This window comes from Apus apus, chromosome 5, assembly GCF_020740795.1.
Source record: "Apus apus isolate bApuApu2 chromosome 5, bApuApu2.pri.cur, whole genome shotgun sequence".
In the NCBI taxonomy this organism is placed as follows: domain Eukaryota; kingdom Metazoa; phylum Chordata; class Aves; order Apodiformes; family Apodidae; genus Apus; species Apus apus.
The window spans coordinates 19,500,040-19,512,068 of NC_067286.1; the positions used below are offsets into that span (position 1 = coordinate 19,500,040).

Genomic DNA, 12,029 nt, shown 5'->3' on the forward strand with positions numbered 1-12,029 from the left:
AAAACAGCCCTGAGAGGGACTTGAGAGGATTGGTTGATGGAAATGATCAACATGATCTGGCAATATGCATTTTCAGCCCAGAAAGCCAACTGTATCCTGGGCTGCAGCAAAAGCAGTGTATTAAATTGGGTATTAGGAAGAAATTCTATACTGTTAGTGTGGTGAAACACTGACACAGGTTACCCAGGGAGGTTGTGGACATCTCATCCCTGGAAGTGTTTGAGGCCAGGCTGAATGGGACTTTGAGCAACCTGATCTAGTGGGATGTGTCCTTGTTCATGGCAGGGGGGTTGGGACCAGCTGATGTTTGAGATCCCTTCCAATCATAACCATGAAATGATTCTATGAAAGCAGTTGCTAAAGGAGCAAACACAGTGTTTCTTTCCACATTTAAATGAGTTTCTCAAAACTATGCCTCTTCAAAGTTGTTTTGGTTTTTTAATTGTTCTCTAGTATCTCTTTCAATCCACTTAAATTCTGCTTTTGTGTAAGATGCATCTGATACTGTGTCAGAGGTTAAACGTCATGTAGAAGCCCTGTTTTGGAGAGGGGGGAATGCAGCAAAGGTTCTGTTGAGCTTAATGAGAAGTGACATCAGAAGCTTATTGGACCTGAGACTGAAATACTGTTTTCTGACAGCACAGTTGTCTCAGTTAGCAAGACACAGGGTGTCTTGGAGCAATAGAATTAACATGGAGGTGCCAGTGAATTTTATATAAGATGCTCATCCTTATATATTTCTGTTACAGCCTTTTACAGTGTTCCAGTGGTTGGGGTCACTGCCCATTCATATATTTGCATAAGATACATTATTGCACCTTGTTCTTTCTTTGTATCAAGTTTGTGGTGAGAGGTATAATGAGAGAGTAGGTCCTGTGTTGAAATTAATTCTGGCGCTGCGTGTTGCCTGCAAGGTAAAATTATTGTATAACCTTCACCTTTATAGTGTGGGTTTGTTTTTTTCAGTAGTAGGGCTGTTACTCTAGTGTATTTTTGCAGTGCTGGTTTTATCTTCTTCCAGCTCTTCTTATTGCTAAGCAAGTTGTTCTGAGTCTGAGACTTGATGCATAGGTTGAAACCAAAAGGTTGGGAAGAGGAATTCAATAAATTGAAAACTTAAATTATCATTTTTTCTTTAATGTAGAATAGCACTTTCTTTTAATGTAACTGAAACCTTGGAGCAGCCTTACTTTATCTTCAGATGTTAGAATATTGGCTGTTGCTAAAGATAACTAAATACTCCATAGTAATTTTTGTATCTTTAATCAAGCTGATTTTGTAGCTTTTGATAATCGGAATCTACTGTCTCATTGGGGTACTAGAAAGTTTCTATGCATGCAGATACCTTTGGGGTTAGAAGCTATGAAATACTACTGTGAGGGGTTACTACAAATGCTACTTAAATAGGTTTGTAAATGTAATGCTTTTTTTGGTGTATTTTTCTTATGTAGACCAGCATGTTTTGGAAATTTGATCTCCATTCATCATCACACATAGATACACTTCTGGAGAGAGAAGATGTAACACTGAAGGAATTGATGGATGAAGAGGATGTGCTGCAAGAGTGCAAGGCTCAGAATCGCAAACTTATAGAGTTTCTGCTGAAGTCAGAATGCTTGGAAGACTTAGTTTCATTTATTATTGAAGAGCCACCTCAAGACATGGATGAAAAAATCCGATATAAGTAGGAAAACTTTTGGGAATTGGGGGGACTTGGAAAGGTGGAAAGAGGGGTTAACATGCCAGTTAATTTGATAGTGTCTTTTGAATCCTTGGGTGCTGGTATGTAATACAACCATGGTGTCTTTACAGGAAATTTGTTTGTAGAATTTTTAAATAAATAATACTAATATTTGCATATTTTTCAAATGGCAGCCTCTCATCCACAAATGCTTCCAAAAATAATTGCTGTCTGAAGAAGGCTTACCAAAAAAAATGCAGAACTTGCATGAAGAATAGTGTAGTTACGATTATTAAGAAACTAGTTGGATGAAAATTCCTATTTGGGTAGTATAGTTATGTGTTTGGCTTTGTTTTAATGATGACTGGTAAGATGTTTTAAAGACACTTATTAGAAGGTCTGTAGCACTCCTTGGAAGAATACTCTTAATGTTTAACCACTGGTGTTTTCCTTTGCAGAGCTAGAACTGTAAGAATTGGTTATGGCTATGACTAAATCTGGTTTTCTAAGAAGGTTTACACTTGGAAGTTAACCTAGCAATTCATAACAAAGCACTTCCATTTCTGGCCTATTTTAGAGTTGTCTGTGCAAAAAGGCATTTTTTTTCTTAAGACAGTATGTAAAAAAAAAAAAAGTGAAATAAGCTACGGTCTTAGTTGCAGCAATTCACCATTTCTGGTAAACCAAGCTTCCTGTAAGTGTTTCTAAGTAGGGTGTGGAATTGAAGCACCTTTCACTTAAAAATCTTAAGCTACTGATGCTCTCAAAATTACCTTTTGTGTAGGTCATTGTACTGTCAAATGCAAGAAATTACTGGTTTTGGTGGTCTCTTAGTTTAATTACTTAATGTAATTACTTAATGTTCTGAACTGTACTGTACTAGCTAGCTTTGCGGGCTTTGTTGGACTTGGACTAGTTTACTGAGTTTCAACATAATAGCAGTATGTATGTGTATATGTATATAAATCTTGAAGCTATTCCTTTTGACCATTTTCATATAATCCCTGTTATATTAGAAAGGGGTAAACATACTGTTCCTGCCACAGTATCAATCCAGTACTATCACTCTGAACTCTTTAATTTTTTTCTCTTCAGAGAAGCAGCTTCTAAAATGAGAGATCACTACTTGAACAGATGGATTTAACAGTAGATCTTAAAAGAAAAGCTTGCCCTTTCCTTTCCCCTCTTTGCTATTGTTATCCTATACTACGGAATAACAGAGTAGTCTATTTCTTAAATGCAAGAACAGAGCTTGTAGGCTGAATTTGCAGTTAATGTTACCTTGCAGTAGTTTACTGCTTGCTTTAGTGCAGACCAACCCTGACTGAAAACTTGGTCAGAAGCCTTGTCAGGTTCTGAATTCACAGCTGAAAGTATGACTACTTTGAAATATGAGTGATGGTTATTTTTCATTTTCCCCAGATATCCAAACATATCATGTGAGCTGCTTACATCAGATGTCTCACAGATCAATGATAGGCTGGGAGAAGAAGAATCCTTACTTGTGAAACTGTACAGCTTCCTCTTAAATGAATCTCCTCTAAACCCTTTACTGGCCAGTTTCTTCAGCAAGGTGCTAAGTATTCTTATAAGCAGAAAGCCAGAACAGGTAAATAATTACAAGCTTACTAATTTAACAAGTGCTCTAATGAAGTTGTAGCAATGGAGTCAAAAGAAGAGCATTCAAATTCCGTACTAGCAGAATCATAGAATCATCCTGGTTGGAAAGGACCTTGAAGGATCATCAAGTCCATCCACAACCTAAATTCACCTACTGTAACCTAATCTACCTGTTCACTGCTTGAATCATGTCGCTAAGCACTATTATCTATATTTCTTTTAAAGACTTCCAGGGATGGTGACTCTACCACCTCCCTTTTTTATGGTATGCAGAAGTTTAAAAAAATTACATCTGGATAAGTAAGATGTATGTGATTCAGATTTGCCTGAGCTAATTATGCAAGCAGTGTGTGAGTGGTTGCCTTTTGACTTAGCTCAGTACTTTATATGCTAATACTTACATGATTACTGTTAGAGGTGAAGGTAAGTGAATTGAATCAGTGTGAGTGGGTCAGATTTGGTGTGAGGAATTATTATAGAACAAAGTGAGAGACATTTGGAGTCTTTGTTCAGAAATGTACTCTGTCCATGCCACTTTTGCTACTCCATATGTGTATATTATTTTGTCTTGCCTTGTACTGCAAGCCTTAAGTGGCAAGAGTTCTTATGAAGTTCTTACTTTCTCAGTGTGGTAGAAGAGAGAAACTGAAATTGGTTGAAGTAATTTACAGTGTAAAATACAGATAAGCAAACATAGCTTACTTCTTTTTAATTTCTAGATTGTGGATTTTTTAAAGAGGAAACATGATTTTGTAGATCTCATTATTAAGCACATAGGGACCTCTGCCATCATGGACTTGTTGCTCAGGCTACTGACTTGCATAGAACCTCCACAGCCCCGGCAAGAAGTGCTGAATGTAAGTAAAATAGCTCAAAGGATTTGTATCTGACGTGTGAACTGCAAGATGGCTTATCTTTTGCTGGTTTTACTAGGTTTATTTCTTAATGAGCTGAAATGAGATGTGTGAGGGTTTTTTTTCCTTACTTGGAAGTACTTTTCCAGTGCAGCTGCAGTGCTGGTGAGCACAACTTGCAACCTGAGTGGCTGTTCTCTTTCCCGGGTCTTTAATAACTAACTTAAAACTGTCAGATGCAGTTTTAAGAATGTTTTGGACCTTATTCAACATTCTTTGTAATTAGAAAGTTTCTTTATTTAAAGCCTTTACACCTAAGGCTTCCTTTTTTTGCAGTTGCTCAGAAAGACTTATTTTACTTTTTTTCTGAAGTATTGTTAATCCTTGTGTAGAAATATTGATGTTTGACAATCACCAGGAGTCATAACTTCTAATTGTGTTACTTTAATTCCCTTGTATAACATTTTTACTAACACCCACAAACACTTTTACAGTGGCTAAATGAGGAAAGAATTATTCAGAGGCTAGTGGAAATCGTACATCCATCTCAAGATGAAGATGTAAGTATTGGTCTAACACTCTTCTATCTGTTCAGCAAGTTGTTAACACAAGTATGTTATACATGCAGTGTCAGGATTTCTAGTTTTACTGTTTTCTGCCTTTCTTTCGGTAATCTGATTTCAGTATTTAAGTGTGGTTATTTTAGGAAGGGTGTGTGGTTTTTCCTCACTCCCCACTCCTTCTCTTCCTCCCCCCCTTATAAGATCCAGGTCAAAGCGTTATTATAAGTACTCAGTGTTGTTTGAAGATTCAGCTCAATTGTTTTGCCTCCTTGATACTGGAAATAAATTGTCTTATGCCTCAAGGTTTTTTTGGTCTAAAGATTTCATTATGACATAAAGCTATCACCTGAATGTTTGTTTTTGGATAAGGGAGAGATTTTGCCAAGTTGAAGCTTTCACCTTTTTCAGTTGAAGACTTCCAGTCCAGCATGTTGTTATTTTTACACTGAAAACTAATGTTTTTCTGTTCCAGAGGCATTCAAATGCATCACAGTCACTCTGTGAAATTATTCGTCTAAGCAGAGACCAGATGTTACAAGTACAGGGCAGTTCAGAACCAGATCCACTGCTTGCAAGTCTAGAGAAGTAAGTTGACTTGCTGAATTTCTTATTTTCAGTTCATAAAAACCATTGTTCTTAACTTTTGACCTGGAAAATCTTTAAAATGGCAAGCTCTGCTTTTCAGGTGAATTTTCATGGCTACCCATCACCTATCTGTGTGATTTTAAAATAACAAGTAAGCAGGGCCTACTTGGAGGACCTCCCTGTGGAAGGGGGGTTTGTCAAATTAAAGTATTTCCTGTGCTGCCAAGGTTAGTGGAATAAAACATGTGGAGGTCGTCTTGATACTATACAGAGTACACATCATAGACTTTGACATAGATCTGTTCTTGGTTTTGAATTAATCTTAAGTGTGTATTTCTGCCAGAGAAGATTCTTCTGTGTTGTCTTCTTCCTTTTGCTAGTTATGGCTTTAGGCTTTGTGCCTGTTATGGCAAGCTGAAGCAGATTTTTGATCTGACTGAAAACTCCATTTCTGTACCATTGATTGTTGGATCAGAAAGCTAGATCAGTGGAAGGAATAGGAAAATGACTGAGGGAGTGAGGATGGGAGTGATTTTCCTAGCAGTACCTGCTAGCTTGAAATAGCTACCAGTTTTCTTTGTATTGTCCCCTTACTGATTTTACATGGGCAAATGGTAGCTGTTAACAGCTGTATTGTGAAGTAGTGTTATATCTGATGCCAATGCTTTTATTTTCAGGCAAGAAATCATAGAGCAGCTTCTGTCTAATATTTTTCATAAAGAAAAAAATGAATCCGCAATAGTCAGTGCAATCCAAATACTGTTGACCTTACTTGAGACAAGACGACAGACGTAAGTGTTTTTCTTTAACTTAATTTATGTCTGCACAATTTCATCAAACTACTGTTTAGCAATAGGAACTGTTTCATGTACTTATGACTTAACCATGTTTGTGGCCTGTTGTAGGTGAAAGCAAACAGAACATTTTACCAAATGGCTGGTCTGTCTGCAGTTTTTTCTAGTAGTTAATTTAAGTGTCACTTGAGAGGACTAATTAGTCAATTAGTTTCTGGATACAAGGAATAAGCAAGTATAATTTTTTTTATAATTTTGCTTTGAGAAACTGCTGAAGAGATCTCTGACGTACATTCAGCCTTTTTATTTTGTCCAGGATGGATGAGTGAAGCTCTTTGTGTGCTTTAAAAGAGGAAAAGAACAGCTGTTATGTTTAATGTGAAAATCACATTGGAGGTTTCAAGCACAATGAACCTAAAAATACTAGGGCTAGTGTTTGGAAGAATCTTGTTTGACCATTCCTTCACACGTACATTTGTAGCCTAATGTTTTTACTTGCCTCTTCATGCTTTCCACATGTCTTGGGACCGTGATGCTCTCAAAATCATACCTTAAAGATGTTTTACAACTAGTTCTTATATTAATCATCAGATTTTGCTTGTGTATGTATCAGATTTGAAGGCCATATAGAGATATGCTCTCCAGGCATGAACAATTCAACATATTTGGTCAACAAAAATGTTTTAGAAGCCATAAAAGTACGACTTCCATCCTTCCATGAACTCTTGCTTGAGCCTCCAAAAGTAAGTGAAACCTGTGTTACCAAATGAATTGAATCAAGATTGTCACTGTGTGATTGTGTTTTAGGCAGGTAACAAACCCATTTTGAAAACAAAGCAAGTGCCCAGGCTCCTTCCCAGCCTGTTGGGAGCTTTGCTGCTTATTATTGTTTTCCCTGAGCCGATGTGTTGTGCGAATTGGTATGATTTTCCGTGTTAAATGTTAATTGGCAGAATAGCATTGACAGAACTATTGCTTTCTGAAAGCAATGGAGATTTGCTATATGTTCTTGAGGTGTGTCCTGTTTTCTACTTGGAAAACCTATCTGGATAGGAAATGTGAACTGTGAATGCTTCGGTTATTTGGAACTTTGGTATTGTTCATGTGAGGCCTGCACGATTTCTCTAGACTTGTCCAGGATCCAAGTAGACCAGCTCCACAGTATGCTTCCTGCACTTTAGTTATGTTAAATTCTTTGGGCTTTTTAACTGATTTAAGCAACTTAACTACCTCATACTGTTGCTGAAGATAAGTACTAGATATGTAAATAGTTTTTAGTTTTCCACTCAAACTTTCACTGGCAGAATTTCAGCTGGAGCACTGCACCTTGAAGTGGGTGCCAGAGTCCATAAGAGAGAAGGACTTATAGGCCAAAGTGAAAATGAAGCCCAGAGGTGTATAAAATACAAGGAGGGGTTGACATGTTACAAAAGGGCTAAAATAATTTGCCCCCCTTGTGTTCCTGCTGATCCTCAGATATCAGAGGGGCTGGGGATGGCTGGGCTTAGTTTCTGAGTGATGCTCAAATCAGTGTGGCTCATCCGGTTGTGCCCAAAAATTGTGTTGGACTGCCACAGGTCCAGATGCATTACTAACTTAACACCACCTGCCTAGCCACACATCACCTGAACTAGCATGGCTATAATCAGAGGTTTGGTCTGCATTCAGGGATAGCACTCCTGGTTAAGTGAAACAACAGTGTGATTTATCAAAGCAACAGATACACAAGTTATTTGGATTGCCTGTGATAAATTGGCAATAAGAATGAAAGAGAGAGAAGCGGAGGGAGAGAGGGAGAAGCGGAGGGAGGGAGGGCAGGCGAAGTGGAGGGAGAGAGAAATTGAGAGAGGAAGGAAGGAGAGAGAAAAGGCAGTTCTAGTGAGGTTTCTGGGTTTCCCAGAGTGCAGTCAGTGTAACAGTGTTCAGGTCTTACTCAAAGGTATGTCCCCATGCTGGGCCACAGAGGGTCAGCCTGTCAACTGATCCCAGTAGTCAAGGGCAGTCCTGGCAGAGGCCTGGCGATGGCATTCTCTGTGACATCTCTGGTATCTTCGTCAACATCCTTACTCTTAGGCTACTCCCGCTGGCTTGTTATCCCACATGTGGAGCTTGACGGACTCCAGTCACACACCTCTGTCATGATCAGTGCAAAACTCTCTCACCTCCAAGGGCACAGACCAGAGAAAACTCTGGGTGCATATTTATGGAGAGGCGGCTACCGCCCAGTGGATGGGCAGCCCCCATGATGGTGGTGTGTTCTAGCATAAAAATGAGATTACAGTGAGCAAAGTTCAGTAAAGGACAGTTGTTTGTAGAAAAAATGACCGATTTTTGGCCAAGGGTATAAAATATGTGACTTGTCAATTCTAGGTGGCCCTCAGATCCCTAAGTTATTAAAAAGTCCAGCCATGATGTCTCCAAATGTGCAGTTCATCAGCTCCACAGCACCCCCCAGATCCCCACATTCACCAGAGAGCCCAGCCTCAGTGTCCTTGCTTCACTCCAGCCTTGGTGCTTGTGTCCCTAGAGCCAGCACACCAAGGTCCCCTGATATTGCCAACAGCTAGGATCACCTGGAGGACCACTGTGGCACAGACTCCTTGCGTGTTACCTGCATTCCACCCTAAAGGTTCTGTCAGTTTTGTACCTTTCCTCAAAAGGCAAAAACCAATCTGACTTGAAAATCACACTGCCAGGGGCCAGCACTGAGCTGGCAATTAAGTGAATAGCACAAGATATTTTCTCAGATCCAAGCAGTGGCCTTGGCTCTGCACACCATTCTCTTGCTGCAACAGAAACATCAAGCGTCATCAGTTCTGGCAGCAGACAGCAACTGAAAACATGTTGTCAGTCTCAGCAACCACAGCCAGTTAGTAGAGACTCCCCCAAAAGACAAAATTATTAGAAAGAAAAACTGGCTCCATTGTAGCCCAGGCCAGGACATACTTTCACCAATTACCCCACATAATCCACCCATATACATATACATCTTTGTGTGAATAATTGGTAAGTGAAATGTTGCCCAAGCCTAGCATACAGAGCAGTTGTCACATAATATATTGAGTATTAATAAGACAACAATAGGGTGTAACATCTTGTTGAAGAGTCCCATAGCAGTTGGTGACTATGTGAAAAAGATGTCCCACCTTTCTCTCTGTTCTCTCTCTCCTTTTTCTAACAGTCAATGTATCTCATTTGCATCATGATGGACAGTAATAAAAGTTTTTTGTCCATTTTCTTGGATGTGCTCCAGCAATTACTTTAACGTCCGCATGTTTTAAGAGTCTCTTTAATGAAGTGATATTCATTCCAATAGCAAAAGGCTGCAGATCTCTGTACAAGGTGTAGTTAGATCGTAGCAGCTGATGAGTGGTGACTAGAGATGAATAATTGAAGTAAAATCCTCTAAGGTTAATAAAGTATTAGAATTATTACTTCTAGATATAATTATATAATCTACAGGCATGTGATCACAAACTGTTCTCAAACACATCCCTTCCCAATATACACAAGTACTGTTTCTGGAGTCTAGCTGGGATTTATTTCAGAATGACTTGTTATCGTGGCCCAACACAACAAAGGAACAGCCCCATGGCTGGTCACTAAACTCCCACGTGCCCCCCCCCCCCCGTTGCAATGATTGACTATACAGTGTGTATCAAAGCATTGTGTATAGTCAACACAAAAGGTGTGGCTTTATCATCAGTAGGGCTGTAAGTGAAATTAACCATGTAACCACCATGACTGGAATTTTTGCTCAAATTTTGTTGTGTTATCCCACTCAAACTTAATTGTTATCCCAAATTGCCTTCTGAAGTTCAGTAGGTAAGGTACCTTCTTCATGTTCCTGCATAATTGCAGCAGCCATTAGTTGCATCCATAGCTGAGCTTGGATACAACTAAGGGCTAGAGAAACATTGTTTTGGGCCTGATCAACTGCAATCAACTGGTGGTCCATCTAATTTACTTCTCGCCACTGAGCCAAAATGCCAGATATGACCCATTGGTTAGTTACAGGGCTGAAGGAATGTTGTAAAGGATGTTTAAATCCATCTAGCGTACTGGTTATGGTGGCTGTTTTTCTGGCAAGTACCTTGGCATCTGTGCTGTTTTAAGAAACCAAATCACATCTCTCCTTGATTGATTTGGAAAGGTAAGAGTCTGTCCCTGTAAGTATGCTGACGATTCTGAGTAAGAAGCACTTGGGAACAGTAAGCAGGTGCATTTAATTATGGAGATGCTAGTTTGCATCCATAATTCCACCTGTTTTAGGGAATATGATGGATTGAACAGCACTTATGGTTGACCTGTATTTTTGATTATGTAAGGACTGGTATTGAAGATGTAAGGAGTTAGGCTAATAGGAAGCTGAGTTGGTACATTTTCCAAATTTTGAAGGGGTAGAGGTTTCTTACCCTTTATGACTGACACAGATGTCATTGTATCAATCATAAATATAAATAGCAGTTCTGTGCCTCTGTAGCCCCACGTGCAGTACACAAACATAGGTTTGGTTAAGATAAAACTTACTGGGTTCCAGGATTTAGTAGCATTATTCCAAATCGCTATTTTAATTTTGGTGGGTGCAATGCCCTTATTGCCTTCCCTTGTAATTGCTGTTGAAGTAGACTGCACCCATAGCTGAGAAACCTGAGTGGTGCAGGGTGTGCTGGAGTTACAATATTGATTAGGATAAATAAGTGAGGGTCTCCATCCCATGAGTTTTTCATGTCAATGTGTGGTGTGTTGATACAGTTTCACATCTTGTGGGAGAGTGACTGTAAAAGTTTAAGTGCAGCATGAGCAACTGTGGGAGAAGGCCTGTATTCCCGTGGGTGTCTGTTAAAGTTATATTGTATACCTTTCCAAGTAAAGGCAAATTTTTCTTTGTCTTTTTCATGTAAGGGTGACCATAAAAAACAGATCTTTTGCGCCTAGCACTGTCATTCCTGGCTGAGCAGCTGCTTGCAAAGGAACTGTTAAGTTTGCAGTGGTTGGTACAGTAGCTGTTAGCGGGGCAGTATTAAATTTCAGTTTAGCCTAGAGAAGCTGGGACCTCAAGATTTCCAAATGCAGAGGAGGTGGTAAAATGCAAAGAAACTATCCTATCTTTCTTACAACAACATGGCAAGACACTGGTCTATATTACAGTAAAAGCAGGGTGACATGAGATGCTTGAGTATTTTTTGAAGGTTAGACATACTTAGCATTTGAGTAAGTCATCTAGTGAAGTTAATGAATTTGTTGGACATTTTGAGTATTAGTTAAATGAGTAACTGTAGATTTCTGCCTTATGTAAAAAAGGACTAAATGAACTTCTAGGGTGTAATTTTTTATTTATTTTTTTTTTTCATGCAAGGGTGGCACTGACCAGGTAAAAATTACATCATGTGTTAGAGAAGGCAGTAGTGATCTCCTTGTCAAAATGTATTTGTACCTTAAGATATTTTCATTATGAATTCTCTGCTCACTGCATATTTGCCCTAGATTTTTAGCTTCTAGAGTAGCTAATACCAGATTTTTCCTATTGACTGGCACTTAGTTCTGATTTGTTAACTAGCTAAAATTTCAGTCTAAGAGCCATAAAGCTTATGAGTGTAGTATAAGGGGAAGGAGATTCTTGCTGTGTTTTAAGTAAATTCTTCAAAGACTACAAGTGGAGCATTTTCATGTATAGTATTAGAATAAGACAAGAGGAGCTTGCTGCTTAATGGCACTGTTTTCAAGTGTATGAAGTTAAGTTGTTGAGGTATTACAATATATTTTGAGACTGTCCACATAACTATTTCTGTATATTGTAGCAGTGTATACTATAGCTGTAAGTGGATTAACCAGTGAGAAGCATTCCCTAGAAGGTGTCTCCTAATTCCATTTAAGATTCATAGAATGCATCTGTTTTGAGATGCTATCTGTTGTTAACAATCAGTTTTTA

At 38.8% G+C, this 12,029-nt stretch overlaps 1 protein-coding gene across 12 annotated transcripts in view; it reads left to right on the forward strand.

Moving 5' to 3' along the window:
• The window catches only part of PPP6R3 (protein phosphatase 6 regulatory subunit 3), a 103,947-nt gene that overhangs the window by 18,384 nt on the left and 73,534 nt on the right, over positions 1 to 12,029 (forward strand). For all 12 annotated transcript variants that reach the window (XR_007889580.1, XM_051620258.1, XM_051620259.1 and 9 more), the window contains 7 exons: positions 1,452 to 1,684; positions 3,104 to 3,290; positions 4,021 to 4,158; positions 4,650 to 4,715; positions 5,191 to 5,303; positions 5,981 to 6,094; positions 6,711 to 6,840. Coding sequence is in view for 11 of the 12 variants with exons in the window: in XM_051620258.1 (XP_051476218.1) it covers positions 1,452 to 1,684; positions 3,104 to 3,290; positions 4,021 to 4,158; positions 4,650 to 4,715; positions 5,191 to 5,303; positions 5,981 to 6,094; positions 6,711 to 6,840 (981 nt within the window). In the remaining variant the exon portion in view is untranslated. The remainder of the gene's footprint in view (positions 1 to 1,451; positions 1,685 to 3,103; positions 3,291 to 4,020; positions 4,159 to 4,649; positions 4,716 to 5,190; positions 5,304 to 5,980; positions 6,095 to 6,710; positions 6,841 to 12,029) is intronic.